Raw genomic sequence first — 23542 nt, 5'->3', positions numbered from 1 at the left:
ATCTATAGGTAACAGTGTTGATGTGTTATTCTAGCCTGTCTATCTATAGGTAACAGTGTTGATGTGTTATTCTAGCCTGTCTATCTATAGGTAACAGGGTTGATGTGTTATTCTAGCCTGTCTATCTATAGGTAACAGGGTTGACGTGTTATTCTAGCCTGTCTATCTATAGGTAACAGGGTTGATGTGTTATTCTAGCCTGTCTATCTATAGGTAACAGGGTTGATGTGTTATTCTAGCCTGTCTATCTATAGGTAACAGGGTTGATGTGTTATTCTAGCCTGTCTATCAATAGGTAACAGGGTTGATGTGTTATTCTAGCCTGTCTGTCTATAGGTAACAGGGTTGATGTGTTATTCTAGCCTGTCTATCTATAGGTAACAGGGTTGATGTGTTATTCTAGCCTGTCTATCTATAGGTAACAGGGTTGATGTGTTATTCTAGCCTGTCTATCTATAGGTAACAGGGTTGATGTGTTATTCTAGCCTGTCTATCTATAGGTAACAGGGTTGACGTGTTATTCTAGCCTAGCCTATCTATAGGTAACAGGGTTGATGTGTTATTCTAGCCTGTCTATCTATAGGTAACAGGGTTGATGTGTTATTCTAGCCTGTCTATCTATAGGTAACAGGGTTGATGTGTTATTCTAGCCTGTCTATCTATAGGTAACAGGGTTGATGTGTTATTCTAGCCTGTCTGTCTATAGGTAACAGGGTTGACGTGTTATTCTAGCCTGTCTATCTATAGGTAACAGGGTTGATGTGTTATTCTAGCCTGTCTATCTATAGGTAACAGGGTTGATGTGTTATTCTAGCCTGTCTATCTATAGGTAACAGGGTTGATGTGTTATTCTAGCCTGTCTATCTATAGGTAACAGGGTTGATGTGTTATGCTTGACCTGCTCAGTTTTCCACCACAAAACACCACAAAATGGCCAAAAAGTGTAGAACCAGCTAATCTGCATTTACACTGATTGGACTATTAGATGTTCCCACACGGATTCGGGAGAGGCGAAGGTCGACAGCCAATGTGTCCTCCGAAACACGACCCTGCCAAGCCGCACTGCTTCTTGACACACTGCTCCCTTAACCCGGAAGCCAGTCGCAACAATGTGTCAGAGGAAACACTGTCCAACTGGCAACCGAAGTCACCTTGCAGGCTCCCGGCCCGCCACAGGAGTCGCTAGAGCGCGATGGGACAAGGACAACCTGGCCGGCCAACCCAGACCCCTAACCCAGACGACGCTGGGCCAATTGGGCGTCGCCTCACGGGTCTCCCGGTCACGGCTGGCTGCAACACAGTCCGGGATCGAACCCGGATCTGTAGTGACGCCTCAAGCACTGCATTGCCTTAGACCATTGCGTCACTCGGGAGGCCAACTAGGGCTTTACAATGATGGTGATAACTTGGGAGAAATGTTGGGGTTAAGTGGGTTAAAGTCTTCCTAGAAGTCACAGATGGAGCATGAAGGAAAATGTCAAAATGCTTCATCTTGGCATTTTAGCAAGTCTTTATTTACATTACAAATCTGATTTATTGATCTGTTCATGTGATCCATATTAAAAAAGGGGACTTTATTTAATATAAATTGCATTTAAAATTCTATATCGGTGCGCAAAAGGCAGTAATTTCATGGAACGACTCAGAATAAGAAGTGCGCAACAGGATGTCGATGCTGTTTTACAGATGGTGCTGCATTGCTGAAGCAGCGACCCAGAAACCTGGTTTCCCCTCTTGTCGCCCCCCTGTACATTTAGGTTTCCTGTCAAACTGATCCCACAGCCGGGGGCTATGAATCACTCCCTCTATTAAGAGGTCACTGTATAAATAGTTATTCACTTTTAGGTTACACTTTAAATGCAGTGTTTAAATGTCAGTGAACGAAGATACTATTTATAAATGCTGTCAAAATGTATGAATTCTCCAATGCAAAAATATATATATACTGATATTTGACTGTTTCATCTTGGAAATAATGAAATTGGAATCCAGAATTCTTGTAGTAGCATTTATTAAAGAATTTAATCAGATAATAGACATAATTGATACAAATTCTCAAACTGTGTGATCAATGGCAATAACACATTTCACAACATTTTTTTTAACCAAAACTTGTTAGTGAAGCTGTGACAACCTCAGGTACATTCCATATCGTGGTGATAAATATTATGGTGGAAAATACATTGTGAAAAGGTGGCAATGTGAGGTAAAAGTAAAGGGAATACATTTTATTTAGTGTATCTCAAAGAAAATATAAAAAGAGTATATATTTCTCCAACTGCCAAACCCAGAAAACACTGTGGACCCCAGTTTAGGACTGATAGACAACAATATTGTCGAAAAGGTGCACATGGGAAGCATTGGGGGATAACAATTAAAGTCGCAAATGTAGAAAACTGAAATACTTTTTGGACTCCATACGCGCAACCGAACAAATGTCTTAACTGAAAATGATAGGCTTTGTTTGGTGAAAACCGCAGCACCATTATTTATCTCTATGCCAAAGGTTTCTACTTGTCCAAACATGAGCTATGGAGCTTTCCAAGAGGGCAATTCCCAATGGAGTGGAAAATCACAGCACATATAAGAACAAGATTTTTCTTTGGGGAGATCAGAATCTTTATTTTACATAACCCAGAATTTATTTTTTTGAAATTGTATACTTTTGTAGAGAACTGGTTCCATGCATGTTAGAGGCCCGGGGAGAAGCCTGTTTAGATGAGAGCTATGCTGTTATTGCCTAGTGCTGGGTCGGCTTTCCCACCCTGAGAGGTTTTTTTTTGGCATGGGAAGCCTGTGTTCACATTTTTGTGGGGAACATGGAGTAGCATTGCTTTAATCCCTTGCCAGTCTAGCGCTTCAGGGTTGTGAAATATCGTCATCAAAAATAGCATCAAAGCACATATGAAATGTCATCAAAGCAAGACTGCCAACGTTTATTCAACCAGAACTAAAAGCTGTCAGTTTTTTGTTTTTCAGAACGGAGTGGCTGCAGATCTGATTTTACTCAGACCTTTTTATTTTTATGTCTCGAAGCTTCTGAGCATGTGCAGGATTCTCTAGGTATTTATTTTATTTTTATGTCTCGAAGCTTCTGAGCATGTGCAGGATTCTCTAGGTATTTATTTTATTTTTATGTCTCGAAGCTTCTGAGCATGTGCAGGATTCTCTAGGTATTTATATTTATTTTTATGTCTTGAAGCTTCTGAGCATGTGCAGGATTCTCTAGGTATTTATATTTATTTTTATGTCTTGAAGCTTCTGAGCATGTGCAGGATTCTCTAGGTATTTATTTTATATTTATGTAGCTACTGCTTACAATAATCCCCCTTCTGGGAAAAGAGAGGAGAGCAGGGATTCATATAGGAGCTTGTCTAGAGATTTTATGAAGCCACAATGATCCATTATCTTTATGCTCCTCAAGATGAACACATTTCAATATTCAAATGTTTCATAAAATTAACTAGAAAATAACTAGGAAATAGCTATAATCTATTTAGGAATGTAGGCTATGTGCCAAAACAAAGCTGCAAGACAAAACCTTCACGTTTAAGGTTGCAAGGTTCCTGTAATTTTCCCAAGATTCACAGATTTTTCCAAAACTCCTGATTGGAGGATTATGTATTTCCTGCCTATTCCTTCTTGATTCTGGGAATCTTCCAAATGGAAATTCTGGAAAACCTGGGAATTTTGGGATAATTACTGGAATGTTGCAACCCTGTCCACTCTATAGGTATTTCATGAGCAGAATAGATATGGGGAAGGGGGACTCGCTGGGTTGGCATTGGGTGGGCTCCCTGGAATGGGGTGGGGGCTCCCCGGAATGGGGTGGGGGTTGGTCAATGATCAGTCCTCAGCTGGCAGCTGGGGGTTGCCAGGGCCGCAGGCGCGGGTGAGCTGAACAGAGGAGATGGTGAGGGTGCTGAACTCATCCATGTAGAGGAAGGGCACATTCTCTGTAGAAGTGGTCTGGCAGCACGGCATCTGGGGTTAGGATTAAAGAGAGGAGGAGGGAGGAGTTACCATCTGGGGCTAGGGTTAAAGAGAGGAGGAGGGAGGAGTTAACATCTGGGGTCAGGGTTAAATAGAGGGGGAGGGAGGAGTTACCATCTGGGGTTAGGGTTAAAGAGAGGGGGAGGGAGGAGTTACCATCTGGGGTCAGGGTTAAAGAGAGGAGGAGGGAGGAGTTACCATCTGGGGTTAGGGTTAAAGAGAGGAGGAGGGAGGAGTTACCATCTGGGGTTAGGGTTAAAGAGAGGAGGAGGGAGGAGTTACCATCTGGGGTTAGGGTTAAAGAGAGGAGGAGGGAGGAGTTACCATCTGGGGTTAGGGTTAAATAGATGGGGAGGGAGGAGTCACCATCTGGGGTCAGGGTTAAAGAGAGGGGGAGGGAGGAGTTACCATCTGGGGTTAGGGTTAAAGAGAGGAGGAGGGAGGAGTTAACATCTGGGGTTAGGGTTAAAGAGAGGAGGAGGGAGGAGTTACCATTTGGGGTTAGGGTTAAAGAGAGGATGAGGGAGGAGTTACCATCTGGGGTTAGGGTTAAAGAGAGGAGGAGGGAGGAGTTACCATCTGAGGTTAGGTTTAAAGAGAGGGGGAGGAGTCAACAACAGAGTATCATATAGTAACCTGAATACAACCTTAGGCGTTGAAGTGCTGTCTTCACTATTTTTGGAAGACTTGTAGTAGCCTTCTTTTTACCTAGACAACCACTGGCATATACAATACATTTATCTAGGGAGGAGTCTATATTTAAGCCATAAGGTCAGAAGGGTTGTGGTATATGGCCAATATACCATGTCTAAGGGCTGTTAAGCACGACGCAACGGGGAGTGCTTGGATACAGCCATTAGCCGTGGTATATTGACCATATACCACAACCCCCCGAGGTACCTTATTGCTATTATAAACTGGTTACCAATGTAATTAGAGGGGTAAAAATACATGGTTTGTCATACCCGTGTTATATGGTTTGATATACCATGGCCGTCAGCCAATCAGCTCGAACCACCCAATTTATAATAAATATTTTTTTTAGCAATCATACCCTTTTAGTATGTTACAAATTTGAGGATCCCATTGATAATTTGGTGTCTAAATCCAGTGTCACTTTGGTGTTAGACAATTTAAATGAAGGGAAATAACATTATGTGCAAAATTATGAATCATGTGCCTTTAGTAAACGTTTTTTAAAGGGTTAAGGACCTTAGATTTGAGCATCTGTGACCTCCTTTGAAGAAAATCCTCAATAACCTAAAATTGGTGTCTCATTGGTGGTCCCAGTCCTACTGGTGGTACAATGTTATCCTGATGGAAACATTATTTAAAGTCATTAAGCTGAAATACTAGTGGATTTAGAATGGGACGTTTTAGCCAAATACATTTCCATAAAAAGTATATAAAAAAAACTGTTAACAGTAAGTTGAAACACTGCGAGAAATGTGATAAGTCTAAAAGCACAGGTGGCTGCAAGATGTTCCTCATGATCGACCTTGCACCTGGCTGTGCTTCTCACTCACAGAGTTGCTTGTTTCCGCAGATACCTAGACAAAACATCGATATCTCCCCTAGCACAGCCCGGGGTCTCTCCAGGACACTCTGTTTCCCTGCTGTTTTCCCAGACCTGAGACAAATTCTCTTCATCTTGATGTGCGCCTGGTTTGTTGTTGTTGTTAGCTTTACTGGTATGCAGGGTGGGAAGACGTTGCACTTTCCTACTGTCCCAAGCAAGCTGACAACTTCAAGTATTTGAATGTTTTTGATTTATGTATTTGGTCTGCTGCTTTTCTAGGAACTAAACTGAACATTGTGCTTGACTTACGGACTGACTAAAATGGAAACCAGATGTGGATCTTAAGGCAGCGGACCAACTCAGAATCCAATTATCCAATAGGACAAGCCAAAAACCTATTATAGTAAAGCTTATTCACATAATGCTAATACATTGATCATAATCCACACAATATCCTACTACACACCAGTAAAGTGCCTTTCCTTTTTTAAGAAACATGAAGGGTTGTTTTACCTGTGAGGGGGTGTCCTGTGCGGGAGGAGTGTGTGATGGGCAGCGGGAGGGGCTCAGGTCAGGTTGAGAGTTGCAGGGTGAGCACTGGACGTAGGTGAAACTCTCAGGGTAGATTACCCAGTTCTCCCAGCCAAGATCTAATGGAGAAATGAAGACAGACGGCACAGAAGGCTTAAATGCTATGGTGAAGGCCACAGATATGTGCGCACACACACACACACACACACACACACACACACACACACACACACACACACACACACACACACACACACACACACACACACACACACACACCTTGGCCAGGTCGCAGTTGCGCAAATAAAAACTTTAAAAAATATAAATAAATAAAAACACACTTTATTGAAGTTTCATAGATTAACAGTGTTTTATTAAATTTTTGTGTGAACAGAGCTGGTCACCTTTCAGGAAGATCTGTGAGGCCAGCGGACAGCATTTCAGACCACTACTGTTGTCTGCTGCAGGACCCTCAGCCTGGGGTAAAGCCACTATGGAGAAAGGGAAAGGACATATATGAATCAATAAGAAACATTGTGATGATGCATCAGAATACTAGAAGCAGAATAATGTAATGATCATATATCTTAAGCCCATTACGAACTGGGACACTGGCATGTTTAGTCAGAAGAACCGGGTTTTACTCTCCGCATTGGAAGTTACTCACCTCTGCTGTTATCTACAATTTGGATGACACTGAAGTTGGCAACACTTTATTTGGATAGTCCTTAGTAGATGGTTTGTAGCTAGTCAGTAGATGTTCAATAACTGTCAACAACATTTCAACTAAACATCCACTAACCCTAAACTTAACCCATACCCTTACCCTAATTCTAAACTTAACCTATACCCTTACACTAATTCTAAACTTAAGCCATACCCTAACCCTTACCCTAATTCTAAACGTAACCCATACCCTAACCTTTACCCTAATTCTAAACTTAACCCATATCCTAACCCTTACCCTAATTCTAAAACTAGCCCATGCCTAACCGTAACCTTAGCAGGCAGTTGCTTATCAAAAGATGGTCAAATTATCAACAAACTATCTGAAAGTATTTGTATTGTGTATTTGTGTTTATTATGGATCACTATTAGCAGCTACTCTTCCTGGGGTTTATTAGGGATCCCCAGTTGTTCCTGCCAAGGCAGCAGCTACTCTTCCTGGGGTTTATTAGGGATCCCCAGTAGTTCCTGCCAAGGCAGCAGCTACTCTTCCTGGGGTTTATTAGGGATCCCCAGTAGTTCCTGCCAAGGCAGCAGCTACTCTTCCTGGGGTTTATTAGGGATCCCCAGTAGTTCCTGCCAAGGCAGCAGCTACTCTTCCTGGGGTTTATTATGGATCCCTATTTGTTCCTGCCAAGGCAGCAGCTACTCTTCCTGGGGTTTATTAGGGATCCCCAGTAGTTCCTGCCAAGGCAGCAGCTACTCTTCCTGGGGTTTATTAGGGATCCCCAGTAGTTCCTGCCAAGGCAGCAGCTACTCTTCCTGGGGTTTATTATGGATCCCTATTTGTTCCTGCCAAGGCAGCAGCTACTCTTCCTGGGGTTTATTAGGGATCCCCAGTAGTTCCTGCCAAGGCAGCAGCTACTCTTCCTGGGGTTTATTAGGGATCCCCAGTAGTTCCTGCCAAGGCAGCAGCTACTCTTCCTGGGGTTTATTAGGGATCCCCAGTAGTTCCTGCCAAGGCAGCAGCTACTCTTCCTGGAGTCCAGACACATTAAGACACTTATATCACACATAAAATAAAAAAATAAAACAGTACATCATATAACACTGTCACACCACCACATATCTACAATACAAAATGTATAATACCACTGTTCAACACTATTATAATGTACGTGTGTGTACCATGTGTTAGTCTAATATAGTAGATCAGAGGGTCATACTATCTAAATTAAGTGGGATCCTGAAGTTCTATTGTCCCCCCAAAAATGTGTCTACCTGCTTTGTCCTGGGTCTTGTGAGAGATGGCAGAGAATGCGGTCTTCCATTGCTCTCTGATGGCAGTCAGTCTGTCCGCCGTCACCTGGGGCTCCCGCTGCAGGTTGAGGGCTCCAATAAGAGTCTTTCTGATGTCATTCAACAACTCTCCATGGCACCTGCACACGGAACAGACAAATTAGTTTATTGCAAATCAAATCGAGTTTATATGTAAAACAGTCAATTGAAACTTAATTAGCTTATTTTCTGACAATAAAATATTTGTAGCATTCCAGTTGTCTTTTTATTTGAGTATTTATTTTTATTTTCAGTATATGGTCATGAAAATACTTTAGAAAACAATTCCTGGTGACATTTTTTTTTATACACAATTCCTGGCAATTTTTTAAAACAATTCCCAATAATTTAAAAAAAAATATATATATTTATAATTTTTACCAAGACATCTTTGGTAAGACAAATACATTTGGCCCGTGGGCCTCCTATTGCCTTTGACCGCAACAGAGAGAAGGAGATTGTAATGTTAGCAATGGAACGCAGCCACCTGCCTTCTCTCTCTCAGGCATTCACAGTCCTGGCTGGCTACACTTCAGATTGCAGAACCATGGATAGCCTGTTCTTTTCAATCTCTTGCATCCATTTTGTGAGTATTCTCTGAAAGAATCGTCAAGCACCATTTTGTGCATGAAATATTTAGATGGACTTCAATCAAGGTATTAATGGCATGCTGTTAAATTAGGGGTACTGTTGGTAATTTAATGGAATAGATTTAATCTGAAGATGATTTTACAAATCCGACCGGATCAACCTTTAGGTAAAGTATTACAACAGCTTGTTCACTCAGACTAAAGTTGGCTGTGTTACCAAAGCATGCGTTGTTACATCTATAACCGGAGACCATACTTTTTTCAGGCAGTTTGTTCTCACAATCTCTATTTGAGGTGGATCGGCTCTATGTCTAAAGATAGAAGAACAGCGCTGTCAGCAACACTGTCTCTGGAGTGTTGCAGACAGCGTTGCTCTGTCTCTATGCCTTGAATGTTGTCATGTAAGAAAGATTTATAGTTTTGTTCATGCCTGGGGAGAACACAATGTTACACTTAAAACTGTAAGGTCAGCTCTCTCAAATCTAGATGCAGCCAAGTAAACCTCTCATACAACACCCGGCTCATTTCACGAGGCCTCAGCAAGCATTTATCAACGGTGACCTTGTAAGTCATGATATAACCTGGTGCAGCTGTATGGGTCATCAAGATTTAAAATAGCCTAACACTGGATATATGGTTGGCTATTTCAAGTCTTGATGACCTGTAGAACTGGGCATGGAATTTAGAAAATAGTTTATGTCAGGGATTGGCACAATGAGAACATACTAAGTTTCTGTGTTGGTTAGACGGACAGATTATTTAACCAAAAACGCCATTTTGAATGAAATTCAAAAAATTCAATTTTTTGGAATTATTTCCAGAGTTGATGTGTCATCTATGACCTTCTCACTATCCAGTGATGTGTCGCTCCAGCAAGAGGTGATACTACTAACCTGTCGGGGTGGAGGACGGCAGAGCCAGTAGCTGCAGCGGGTTCCTTCTCCGAGGACTGGAGGACAAAAGATTTCCCCAGAGAACAACCAAAGAGCACCAGCATCATCACAAAGTGCGCAAAATACATTTTTGGAAAGATGGTGGTCAGTCTGGCCTCTATGCAACTATCAGAGCAAATAACACCAACTTGTGGTTTTGTGGCAATAAATGAATTTGACTATGTTCAGTAATGAAGGAAGAACTAGGTGTTCTTCAGTTGGCAGAGGAGGAGGCTGTACTGGTACAACTGATAATGACGCTCTGGTAGAGGTCTGGTTATCCAATGGAAGCTCACAACGGGGCAGGAAGAGAATAGCTATTGTTTGTATTGGCCTGGAAACCTCAGCTTTATCTCCTCGTACACCAGGTTGTCCTTGGAATATTTTACATTGTTTTTATGTCCTGCAAGTATGAAACAGTGTTGGGGTGATAGAGAAGGACCAGAGAGACAGAGAGAGAGCTGAGAGAGAAAGATTGAGAGAGGGAAAGAGAAAGATTAGGAGAGACAGAAAGATTGAGAGAGAGAGAGAGAGAGACTACTTACCGTAGTTGTATAGACAAAGAGTATCATGGGTAATGTGCGTTGAGACTGAGCACATTAAATGGTTGAACTGATTCCTGTCCATCGTTATTGAATTGTTATAAAGACGTGGTTATGAAACCAGCAAGACATAACGGTCTTGTCAAGTGGGCAATACATAATGTGTGACTGGCTGTTACCTCAGAAGAGATGTGTGTGTGTGTAACCGTTATTTAAAGAGGCACCGTCAATTAAATAACTAATTCTTATTTACAAATGACGGCCTTCCCCGGCCGACGCTGGGCCAATTGTGCGCCGCCCTATGGGACTCCCAATCACGGCTGGATGTGATTCAGCCTGGAAGAATAGATAATAGGATACAAACATTAATTTGCAGGTGTTTCTTAAAATAAAATAGCCTACTTCTCATGAATGAAACAAAATGATGTAATGTAATATGTTGAAAGAGGGGAAGATGCTTCTTTCATGGAGAAGAGCAACAATGTCTACAATATCTAGCACAAGACCTGAGAGTACAACTGCTGTTATATGCTTTGCATTAAAAACTTTATATTTGATATTACTTTACCTGAACCATCTGGCAGGGCATGACACACAAATCAGATCAGTTACATAAAATATCCAGAAGGGATGGAACACCAGTAAACAAGCTTCATATGAAACATCCAGTAAACTGGGACACCAGTAAACAGGCTTCATATGAAACATCCAGTAAGCTGGGACACCAGTAAACAGGCTTCATATGAAACATCCAGTAAGCTGGGACACCAGTAAACAGGCTTCATATGAAACATCCAGTAACAAGTAAACAGGCTTCATATGAAACATCCAGTAAACAAAACAAGCTTCATATGACACATCCAGTAAACTGGGACACCAGTAAACAAGCTTCATATGAAACATCCAGTAAGCAAGCTTCATATCAAACATCCAGTAAGTTGGGACACCAGTAATCAAGCTTCATATGAAACATCCAGTAAACTGGGACACCAGTAAACAAGCTTCATATGAAACATCCAGTAAACTGGGACACCAGTAAACAAGCTTCATATGAAACATCCAGTAAGCTGGGACACCAGTAAACAGGCTTCATATGAAACATCCAGGAAACTGGCACACCAGTAAACAAGCTTCATATGAAACATCCAGTAAGCTGGGACACCAGTAAACAGGCTTCATATGAAACATCCAGTAAGCTGGGACACCAGTAAACAGGCTTCATATGAAACATCCAGTAAACTGGGACACCAGTAAACAGGCTTCATATGAAACATCCAGTAAGCTGGGACTCCAGTAAACAGGCTTCATATGAAACATCCAGTAAAATGGGACGCCAGTAAACAAGCTTCATATGACACATCCAGTAAACTGGGACACCAGTAAACAAGCTTCATATGAAACATCCAGTAAGCAAGCTTCATATCAAACATCCAGTAAGTTGGGACACCAGTAATCAAGCTTCATATGAAACATCCAGTAAGCTGGGACACCAGTAAACAAGCTTCATATAAAACATCCAGTAAGTTGGGACACCAGTAAACAAGCTTCATGTGAAACATCCAGTAAACTGGGACACCAGTAAACAGGCTTCATATGAAACATCCAGTAAGTTGGGACACCAGTAAACAAGCTTCATGTGAAACATCCAGTAAACTGGGACACCAGTAAACAAGCTTCATGTGAAACATCCAGTAAACTGGGACACCAGTAAACAAGCTTCATATGAAAAAACCCAGAAGGATTCCATTGATTGAGCTTTTTTTTTTTTTTTTTTCAGCCCATCATCTAGGGAAGTGGAGAATCATAAGACCTCTCTTTATGAAGGCTCCGTCTCAAATGGCACACTATTGCTTATAAAGGGCCCATGGGGCTCTGGTAAAAAAAAGTAGTGCAATATGAAGGGAATAGGGTGCTATTTGTGACTCAACCTGTTGATAACAGTGACTTGCCATGAAAACTGGGAGTTGGGTTGATAACCAGACAGTCCTCCTTGTTAAATGGGACTGCAACCATCACCTCCCTATAGTGCTGGCCCAACATGAAAGGTGGCAATCTTCCTCTGATAACCAAGAAAATGTTATTTTTGCTTTGCACCTGCAATGCAAGGACATAGATTTCAGAAAGCAGCCAAACTGTCTGAGAGTTAAATAGAAGTTATGATTACAGCTACTGTAGCGTCTGTTACTGCGGATATCTCATGATCAGTCGAGATCTCGTTACAGAGACTCAAACTGGGTCAGTCGAAGTAAACATTCACTCACACGACCTGAGACGAACTTGAACACTTTCTCTCTGACACTTCAAGTAGCCAAATGTGCGGAGTAAAATACAGTACAGAATCCATGAACCATAACATCAACAGAGACATTTTAGACAAGCTGATACAGAACATGCAGGGGTTTCTACATCCAGATCAGCCTAAGCTGTATCTGATAGACATCACAGACCCTGGCCGACAAATAGGGTCTTTGACATGAACCGATATGGATGTCAGTTAGAGGTTCAACTAAGGGGTAGAGATTCATCTGACATCACTATCACCGTAGTCTCTTGTGACTGTCCTATCAGTGAAGGGTGAGAATTCAACAAGTCAAACCAATTATTTATATTGCTCAATGTTGCTGGAACAATCAGGGGTGGACATGTCCTCTTAAACATCTCAGGTCTGGTTGGCACAGCCACATCACTCCAATGTACCCAGCATTACATCCTTACTATAGTCAGGATAGCTTGTTTCCCCCTTGGGCCATTGATTTACCACTGTTGTTATCATAGTATCAAAGTTGTCCATCATAATGTAATATCCTTTTCTGACTCTTATCATACATTTTCCAATAAGGCGACCCATAGAGAATATCCAGGTACAACAGCTGTGATATTTAAAAAGACTCAAGACTTTCCTGTGATCACTGTGGGCTAAGAAGGTGTTTTTATTTTGTATACTGAACAAAAATATAAAGTGTTGGTCCCATGTAAAGTGTTGGTCCCATGTTTCATGAGTTGAAATAAAGAGATCCCAGAACATTTTCATGTGCACAAAGTTTTTATTTCTCTCAGATGTTGTGCACAAATGTGTTTACATCCCTGTTAGTGAGAATTTTCTCCTTTTCCAAGAAAATCCATCCACCTGACAGGTGTGGCATATCAATAATCTGATTAAACAGCATGATAATTACACAGGTGCACCTTGTGCTGGGGCCAATAAAAGGCTATTCTAAAATGTGCAGTTTTGTCACACAACACAATGCCACAGATGTCTCAAGTTTGGAGGTAGCATGCAATTGGCATGCTGACTGCAGGAATATCCATGAGAGCTGTTGCCAGAGAATTGAATTTATCTACCAAAAGTCATTTTAGAGAATTTGGGAGTAAGTCCAACCAGCCTCACAACCGCAGACCATGTGTATTGCGTCGTGTGGATGAGAGGTTTGCTGATGTCAACGTTGTGAACAGAGTGCCCCATGGTGGCAGTGGGGTCATGGTATGGGCAGGCATGAGCTACGAACAACAAACACAATTGCATTTTATTGATGGTGATTTGAATGCACAAAGATACCGTGACGAGATCTTGAGGCCCATTGTCGTGCCATTCATCCACCACCATCACCTCATGTTTCAGCATGATAATGCACAGCCCCATGTCGCAAGGATCTGTACACAATTCCTGGAAGCAGAAAATGTCCCAGTTCTTCCATGGCCTGCATACACACCAGACATGTCATCCATTGAGCATGTTTGGGATGCTCTGGATCGACGTGTACGACAGCGTGTTCCAGGTCCCGCCAATATCCAGCGGGATATTCTCACAGCCATTGAAGGAAATCAATGCCTCATAAAAGTACTTATTTCCACAGGTTGTGTTGAGGAGGTGTGTCGCAGGTTGTCTAAAAGCAAACTAAATAGATTACGTTCCTGGAGTGTTTGAAAACATCGTGATGAGTAAAGATTCAACAGACAAAGTCCTTCTGTTTGAAGGAAATGTAATGGATTGGCAGTGGATCGTTGAACCACAGTTTGTCTTTTTTTTATTATAGTGCATCCAGCCTGCCTCTTGTAACCTTGGACTGGGTTTGGCCTTATGTGAAACTGTTTACAAGACATTTATAACTTTCTGAGAAAGTCTGGGAAAATGAAAAGGGCATCTGAGAGTAAGAGCACTCCTCTAACCTTGTCCCAACCCTGGCTACTGGGGAGAACGTCTGGCGCAGGAGACTGGCTTCACTAGTTCTTTCCGTTAGCTCACTTTACAGCCAATCAATCCAAGTACATGAATGAATCCACACTAACATCCCACTTGATTTCATTTGGATTTAATTTAGAATGAAGCAATATATTTGGCATACATGCTAAGCAGAAACAACATGGCAACAACATAGTGACAGGCTGGTAAAACAACATGGCAACAACATAGTGACAGGCTGGTAAAACAACATGGCAACAACATAGTGACAGGCTGGTAAAACAACATGGCAACAACATAGTGACAGGCTGGTAAAACAACATGGCAACAACATAGTGACAGGCTGGTAAAACAACATGGCAACAACATAGTGACAGGCTGGTAAAACAACATGGCAACAACATAGTGACAGGCTGGTAAAACAACATGGCAACAACATAGTGACAGGCTGGTAAAACAACAGGCAACAACATAGTGACAGGCTGGTAAAACAACATGGCAACAACATAGTGACAGGCTGGTAAAACAACATGGCAACAACATGGCAACAACATAGTGACAGGCTGGTAAAACAACATGGCAACAACATAGTGACAGGCTGGTAAAACAACATGGCAACAACATAGTGACAGGCTGGTAAAACAACATGGCAACAACATGGCAACAACATAGTGACAGGCTGGTAAAACAACATGGCAACAACATAGTGACAGGCTGGTAAAACAACATGGCAACAACATAGTGACAGGCTGGTAAAACAACATGGCAACAACATGGCAGGTGGAACATAGTGACAGGCTGGTAAAACAACATGGCAACAACATAGGCTGGTGGTACAGGCTGGTAAAACAACATGGAGTTCAGGTCATAGTGACAGGCTGGTAAAACAACATGGCAACAACATAGTGACAGGCTGGTAAAACAACATGGCAACAACATAGTGACAGGCCCTGGTGGTAAAACAACATGGCAACAACATAGTGACAGGCTGGTAAAACAACATGGCAACAACATAGTGACAGGTGGTAAAACAACATGGCAACAACATAGTGACAGGTGGTAAAACAACATGGCAACAACATGGAGACAGGCTGGTAAAACAACAGCGCAACAACATAGTGACAGGCTGGTAAAACAACATGGCAACAACATAGTGACAGGCTGGTAAAACAACATGGCAGGCAACATGGTGACAGGCTGGTAAAACAACATGGCAACAACATAGTGACAGGCTGGTAAAACAACATGGCAACAACATAGTGACAGGCTGGAAAACAACATGGCAACAACATGGTGGACAGGCTGGTAAAACAACATGGCAACAACATAGTGACAGGCTGGTAAAACAACATGGCAACAACATAGTGACAGGCTGGTAAAACAACATGGCAACAACATAGTGACAGGCTGGTAAAACAACATGGCAACAACATGGCAACAACATAGTGACAGGCTGGTAAAACAACATGGCAACAACATAGTGACAGGCTGGTAAAACAACATGGCAACAACATAGTGACAGGTTGGTAAAACAACATGGCAACAACATAGTGACTGGCTGGTAAAACAACATGGCAACAACATAGTGACAGGCTGAGGTAAAACAACATGGCACAACATAGTGACAGGCTGGTAAAACAACATGGCAACAACATAGTGACAGGCTGGTAAAACAACATGGCAACAACATAGTGCACAGGCTGGTAAAACAACATGTAAAACATAGTGACAGGCTGGAAAACAACATGGCAACAACATAGTGACAGGCTGGTAAAACAACATGGCAACAACATAGTGACAGGCTGGTAAAACAACATGGCAACAACATAGTGACAGGCTGGTAAAACAACATGGCAACAACATAGTGACAGGCTGGTAAAACAACATGGCAACAACATAGTGACAGGCTGGTAAAACAACATGGCAACAACATAGTGACAGGCTGGTAAAACAACATCAATCAACATAGTGACAGGCTGGTAAAACAACATGGCAACAACATAGTGACAGGCTGGTAAAACAACATGGCAACAACATAGTGACAGGCTGGTAAAACAACATGGCAACAACATAGTGACAGGCTGGTAAAACAACATGGCAACAACATAGTGACAGGCTGGTAAAACAACATGGCAACAACATAGTGACAGGCTGGTAAAACAACATGGCAACAACATAGTGACAGGCTGGTAAAACAACATGGCAACAACATAGTGACAGGCTGGTAAAACAACATGGCAACAACATAGTGACAGGCTGGTAAAACAACATGGCAACAACATAGTGACAGGCTGGTAAAACAACATGGCAACAACATAGTGACAGGCTGGTAAAACAACATGGCAACAACATAGTGACAGGCTGGTAAAACAACATGGCAACAACGTAGTGACAGGCTGGTAAAACAACATGGCAACAACATAGTGACAGGCTGGTAAAACAACATGGCAACAACATAGTGACAGGCTGGTAAAACAACATGGCAACAACATAGTGACAGGCTGGTAAAACAACATGGCAACAACATAGTGACAGGCTGGTAAAACAACATGGCAACAACATAGTGACAGGCTGGTAAAACAACATGGCAACAACATAGTGACAGGCTGGTAAAACAACATGGCAACAACATAGTGACAGGCTGGTAAAACAACATGGCAACAACATGGCAAGGCAACATGGCAACAACTGGTAAAACAACATGGCAACAACATGGCAACAACATAGTGACAGGCTGGTAAAACAACATGGCAACACATGGCAACAACAGGCTAGTGAACATGGCTGGTAAAACAACATGGCAACAACATAGTGACAGGCTGGTAAAACAACATGGCAACAACATAGTGACAGGCTGGTAAAACAACATGGCAACAACATAGTGACAGGCTGGTAAAACAACATGGCAACAACATAGTGACAGGCTGGTAAAACAACATGGCAACAACATAGTGACAGGCTGGTAAAACAACATGGCAACAACATAGTGACAGGCTGGTAAAACAACATGGCAACAACATAGTGACAGGCTGGTAAAACAACATGGCAACAACATAGTGACAGGCTGGTAAAACAACATGGCAACAACATAGTGACAGGCTGGTAAAACAACATGGCAACAACATAGTGACAGGCTGGTAAAACAACATGGCAACAACATAGTGACAGGCTGGTAAAACAACATGTGACAAAAACAACATGGCAACAACATAGTGACAGGCTGGTAAAACAACATGTGCAGGCTGGTAACATGGCAACAACATAGTGACAGGCTGGTAAAACAACATGGCAACAACATAGTGACAGGCTGGTAAAACAACATGGCAACAACATGGCAACAACATAGTGACAGGCTGGTAAAACAACATGGCAACAACATAGTGACAGGTTGGTAAAACAACATGGCAACAACGTAGTGACAGGCTGGTAAAACAACATGGCAACAACATAGTGACAGGCTGGTAAAACAACATGGCAACAACGTAGTGACAGGCTGGTAAAACAACATGGCAACAACATAGTGACAGGCTGGTAAAACAACATGGCAACAACATAGTGACAGGCTGGTAAAACAACATGGCAACAACATAGTGACAGGCTGGTAAAACAACATGGCAACAACATAGTGACAGGCTGGTAAAACAACATGGCAACAACATAGTGACAGGCTGGTAAAACAACATGGCAACAACATAGTGACAGGCTGGTAAAACAACATGGCAACAACATAGTGACAGGCTGGTAAAACAACATGGCAACAACGTAGTGACAGGCTGGTAAAACAACATGGCAACAACATAGTGACAGGCTGGTAAAACAACATGGCAACAACATAGTGACAGGCTGGTAAAACAACATGGCAACAACATAGTGACAGGCTGGTAAAACAACAGGGTATGTAAACATTATATTAAGTAGCATTGTTTAAAGTGGCTGGTGATATATTTTACATAATTTCCCATCAATTCCCATTATTAAAGTGGCTGGAGTTGAGTCAGTGTGTTGGCAGCAGCCACTCAATGTTTGTGGTGGCTGTTTAACAGTCTGATGGCCTTGAGATAGAAGCTGTTTTTCAGTCTCTCGGTCCCAGTTTACTTTCACTATGATGCCACTGTCACTGTCCTGACCTCGCCTTCTGGTTGTTGTATCTGTCACTAGCGGGGTGAACAGGCAGTGGCTCGGGTGGTTGTTGTCCTTGATGATCTTTATGGCCTTCCTGTGAAGGCTATGTTGTTGTACCAGTCTGTCACTATGTTGTTGTACCAGTCTGTCACTATGTTGTTACCATGTTGTACCAGTCTGTCACTATGTTGTTTTACCAGTCTGTCACTATGTTGTTTTACCAGTCTGTCACTGTTGTTGTACCAGTCTGTCACTATGTTGTTTTACCAGTCTGTCACTGTCACTATGTTGTTGTACCAGTCTGTCACTATGTTGTTGTACCAGTCTGTCACTATGTTGTTGTACCAGTCTGTCACTATGTTGTTGTACCAGTCTGTCACTATGTTGTTACCATGTTGTACCAGTCTGTCACTATGTTGTTGTACCAGTCTGTCACTATGTTGTTGTACCAGTCTGTCACTATGTTGTTGTACCAGTCTGTCACTATGTTGTTACCATGTTGTTTACCAGTCTGTCACTATGTTGTTACCATGTTTTACCAGTCTGTCACTATGTTGTTGTACCAGTCTGTCACTATGTTGTTACCATGTTTTACCAGTCTGTCACTATGTTGTTGTACCAGTCTGTCACTATGTTGTTGTACCAGTCTGTCACTATGTTGTTGTACCAGTCTGTCACTATGTTGTTTCTGTCACTATGTTGTTTTACCAGTCTGTCACTATGTTGTTGTACCAGTCTGTCACTATGTTGTTGTACCAGTCTGTCACTATGTTGTTTTACCAGTCTGTCACTATGTTGTTTTACCAGTCTGTCACTATGTTGTTACCATGTTGTACCAGTCTGTCACTATGTTGTTACCATGTTTTACCAGTCTGTCACTATGTTGTTACCATGTTTTACCAGCCTGTCACTCAATGGTAAAGCCCTCCCTCTCAACAGGAGTTTCCATGGGCATCTTGAGGATATTTTGTTGGTGTTCTACAAGCTGGGTAAAATTGTGTATTTTTTATATGAAGAATACACGGTTATTCTTCATAATAGATGCAAAACTATTTAGGCTTTCTCTAAGTGTTTGACATGTGCATGCCCTTCAACATTCTCTCCACTTCCTTATCAACACCCCCCTTACACGTCTCATCCTATCCTGATGAGAATGGCCTGCCATCGTCTGAGAAGCCATATGTCTTCCACAGAGACATTGTGGATAGAAGAAAAGATTCCATGCATACACTCCACATCCTGTTTTCCTTCCTCCTGGTCTATCCTAATGATCCTTCCTCCTGGTCTATCCCTTCCTCCTGGTCTACGATCCTTCCTCCTGGTCTATCCTAACGATCCTTCCTCCTGGTCTATCCCTATCCTTCCTCCTGGTCTATCCTAGCCTTCCTCCTGGTCTATCCTTCCTCCTGGTCCATCCTTCCTCCCTGATCTATCCTAACGATCCTTCCTCCTGGTCCATCCTATCCTAACGATCCTTCCTCCTGGTCCATCCTAACGATCCTTCCTCCTGGTCCATCCTAACGATCCTTCCTCCTGGTCCATCTACGATCCTCCTGGTCCATCCTAACGATCCTTCCTCCTGGTCCATCCTAACGATCCTTCCTCCTGGTCCATCCTAACGATCCTTCCTCCTGGTCTATCCTAACGATCCTTCCTCCTGGTCTATCCTAACGATCCTTCCTCCTGGTCTAATCTAACGAGGACCACATCTTAACCTCAGGTACTGTCAGACATACTGTACTGTATGTACAGTATAATATCTTCTTCTCTGGTACTCCCCAGGGGAAACATCATTCAACCCATGCACTTTTTAACATGTTATTTTCAGGTGCTTGGGAAGTACAAGGCTCACCTTGTGTCATTTTAAAAGACTGGACATGTTTGTCTTTCAGTCCCCAAACCAAGGGTATAATAAACTAGAATTTCCAGGCTACACCAATATATTTAACCAAGATAACCCCACCATAGGTAGTTGATTATGTTTAGCAGAATAATCTAATCTTCTCCAGCATGATGTGTACCCATGATCAGAGTCCACTTCTACCATGTCTATCCATTTCTCTTTCAATATGGGAGATTACAGGACCTTTCTCTCTGCCAAATGTGTGACAATCTCTCTCACTCCTTCTCTCTGTGTGTGTGTGTGTGTGTGTGTGTGTGCCAGTCCGTCAGTGAGCCAGCAGTAAATAGCCAGGACACTGACCCATTAAGGGTTAGGGTGGCGAGTTCGTTTTGGGTTACATTATTACATTGGTGACAGGTTGGCTGGCAACACATCCACTTAGTTATTGATTAAATACAAATGTTTTATGTATGAATAGTGTAAACAACTATGCAGCACACCAACGGGTTGGGAGCACTACACAGGTTGCAGAATAGGTCCCAGAGTTTACAATATACAGTGCCTTCGGAAAGTAATCAGACCCCTTGACTTTTTCCACATTTTGTTATGTTACAAGCCTTATTCAAAAATGGATTAAATACATTTTTTCCTCATCAATGTACACGCAATACCCTATAATGTCAAAGCAAAAACAGGTTTTTAGGAATTGCATGGTGGTCAGACAAGCTCATACAGTGCCTTCGGAAAGTATTCAGACCCCTTGAATTTCTCCACATTTTTTTTACGCTACAGCCGTATTCTAAAATGGATTAAATACAAATAAAATCCTCATGAATCTCCATGATGACAAAGCGAAACAGGTTTTTAGAAATGTTTGCTAATTTATGAAACATAAAAAACAGAAATACCTTATTTATTCAGACCTTTTCCTATGAGTCTCTAAATTGAGCTCAGGTGCATCCTGTTTCTATTCATCATCCTTGAGATGTTTCTACAACTTAATTGGAGTCCGCCTGTGGTAAATTCAACTGATTGGACATGATTTGGAAAGGCACACACCTGTCTATATAAGGTCCCGCAGTAGACAGTGCATGTCAGAGCAAAAACCAAGCCATGAGGTCGAAGGAATTGTCCGTAAAGCTCCGAGACCGGATTGTGTCGAGGCACAGATCTGGGGAAGGGTACCAACAAATGTCTGCAGCATTGAAGGTCCCCAAGAACACAGTGGACTCCATTATTCTTAAATTGAAAAAGTTTGGAGCCACCAAGACTCCTAGAGCTGGCTGCCCGGCCAAACTGAGCAATCGGGGGAGAAGGGCTTTGGTCAGGGAGGTGACCAAGAACCTGTTGATTACTCTGATTGAGCTCCAGAGTTCCTCTGTGGAGATGAGAGAGCCTTCCAGAAGGACAGCCATCTCTGCAGCACTCCACCAATCAGGCCTTTATGGTAAAGTGGCTAAATGAAAGCCACTCCTCAATAAAAGGCACATGTCAGCCCGCTTGGAGTTTACCAAAAGGCACCTAAAGGACTCTCAGACCATGAGAAACAAGATTCTCTGGTCTGATGAAACCAAGATTGAACTCTTTGGCCTGAATGCCAAGTGTCACATCTGGAAGAAACCTGGCACCGTCCCTACGATGAAGCATGACGGTGGTAGCATCATGCTGTGGGGAGGTTTTTCTGCAGCAGGGACTGGGAGACTTGTCAGGAAAGATGAATGGAGCAAAGTACAGAGAGATCTTTGATGAAAACCTGCTCCAGAGCACTCAGGACCTCAGACTGGGGCAAAGGTTCACCTTCCCGAGCCAAGACAACGCAGGAGTGAATGTCCTTCAGTGACCCAGCAAGAGCCCAGACTTGAACCTGATCGAACATCTCTGGAGAGACCTGAAAATAGCTGTGTAGTGATGCTCCCCATCCAACCTGACAGAGCTTGAGAGGAACTGCAGAGAAGAATTGGAGAAACTCCCCAAATACAGGTGTACCAAGCTTGTAACGTCATACCCAAGAAGACTCAATGCTGTAATCGCTGCCAAAAGTGCTCCAACAAATTACTGAGTAAAGGGTCTGAATTACATATCAAAATGTGATATTTCAGTCATTTTCTTTCCTATAAACTAGCAAAGATTTCTAAAAAAACAGTTTTTGCTTTGTCATGACGGGGTATTGTGTGTAGATTGATGAGGGAAAACAAACTATTTAATCAATTTTAGAATACGACTGTAACATATCAAAATGTGGAAAAAGTCAAGGGGTCTGAATACTTTCCGATCCCTTGACACTGTAATCACTAATGCTGACATATTTAATCTCTATTAAAAGATGCACTATGCAATGTAATCGCTCTGCAATTTCCTGGCTGACAAGAGTTTGAACAGTTCGCCTACTTTCAGTTTGTGACAAAACAATCACGTATAGTGTAGAGAATCATCGTGCCATGTTAACCTGCTGTGAAATATTTTCCATTAGCAAAAATAGAGTTTTGTGACAGACGCACAAAACTTCAGAACGGGAAGCATAGAAATAGAACAGATCTACCGCTTCTTAGACTTCCTTTCAATGAGAATAACAGATCTATAACTCACACGTCTATCTGAATTTGGTCGGTTCGCCCCAAAAAGTTACATATTGCAGCTTTAACTTATGCATAATTAGCATTATTCGGGTTACTTGGTTTGTCTTCAGCTTCATGGCAAGAAGGTTCTAAAGCTTCTTCAGAAGATCTTCCGCTGGTTGCCCTTTGGCAATGGTAATGGATCACAAGGTGTTGGTTCTGCATGGCGGAATCTCGGACACCACAGACCCTCCCTTCATTACCAGAGTGGACCTCACAGCACAGTCCTATGGAGATCTCCGTAACTCCCTGACTAACCCTGAACCAGACTGACTGAGATACTGGGGAGCTGCTGGAGAAGTACAGGACGAGTGGAAACAGCTAATATCCGTCCTCAGAACCAAATCTTGCGTGAACCAGCTGTCACCAGAGAGTAAAACAGGTGACTGACATCAGACGGAATGCTTAGATTTATGCCACATTTATTGCTGGGATGGACGGATGGATTTGGATGGACATTTTTCCTAAAGTACCAGTGAATAGAGTGGAAGGTCACCATGACTCCGTTCCTATCTCCTTAGTGGTGGTACTGACTAGTACCCTGGTGTTGTCTGTCTGGGCTACAGATTGTGGACATGCTGTGGAGCGACCCCCATGCCTCAGAACACCTTGTGTCCCCAATGAGGTGCGAGGTAGAGGCTGCGACTGGAGCCCAGATGTGACAGATGAGG

The 23542-nt window shown here is 42.4% G+C and overlaps 1 protein-coding gene and 1 long non-coding RNA gene across 3 annotated transcripts; one reads left to right on the top strand and one right to left on the bottom strand.

Annotated features, from left to right (window-relative positions):
• Positions 1-1994: 1994 nt before the first annotated feature.
• Positions 1995-10002, bottom strand: gsdf (gonadal somatic cell derived factor). The gene is made up of 5 exons (XM_029628627.2): positions 9531-10002; positions 7991-8148; positions 6448-6534; positions 6026-6162; positions 1995-3984 (listed from the first exon to the last, which is right to left on the bottom strand). Exons 1-5 carry the CDS (start codon positions 9656-9658, stop codon positions 3847-3849), a joined length of 648 nt encoding a protein of 215 aa, XP_029484487.1. The 5' UTR covers positions 9659-10002; the 3' UTR covers positions 1995-3846.
• Positions 8507-9643, top strand: LOC135563841 (uncharacterized). Of its 2 annotated transcripts, none has more exons than XR_010460601.1 (2): positions 8507-8633; positions 9495-9643. It is a non-coding gene; the product is annotated as an uncharacterized LOC135563841 (long non-coding RNA). The 2 variants fall into 2 exon arrangements; XR_010460600.1 differs by having other exon boundaries at positions 9459-9643.
• Positions 10003-23542: the final 13540 nt, after the last annotated feature.

Source organism: Oncorhynchus nerka, linkage group LG22, assembly GCF_034236695.1.
Source record: "Oncorhynchus nerka isolate Pitt River linkage group LG22, Oner_Uvic_2.0, whole genome shotgun sequence".
In the NCBI taxonomy this organism is placed as follows: Eukaryota; Metazoa; Chordata; class Actinopteri; order Salmoniformes; family Salmonidae; genus Oncorhynchus; species Oncorhynchus nerka.
This window is presented reverse-complemented; position numbering and strand designations above follow the sequence as displayed.

Coding starts and splice junctions, on each gene's coding strand:
- gsdf (XM_029628627.2), bottom strand. CDS start 9,658: ATGTATTTTGCGCACTTTGTGATGATGCTGGTGCTCTTTGGTTGTTCT. Junction 6,163..6,447: donor CTCACAGATCTTCCTGAAAG/GTGACCAGCTCT, acceptor TTTCTCCATTAG/ATCTTGGCTGGGAGAACTGG. Junction 3,985..6,025: donor CACAGGACACCCCCTCACAG/GTAAAACAACCC, acceptor TCCTAACCCCAG/ATGCCGTGCTGCCAGACCAC.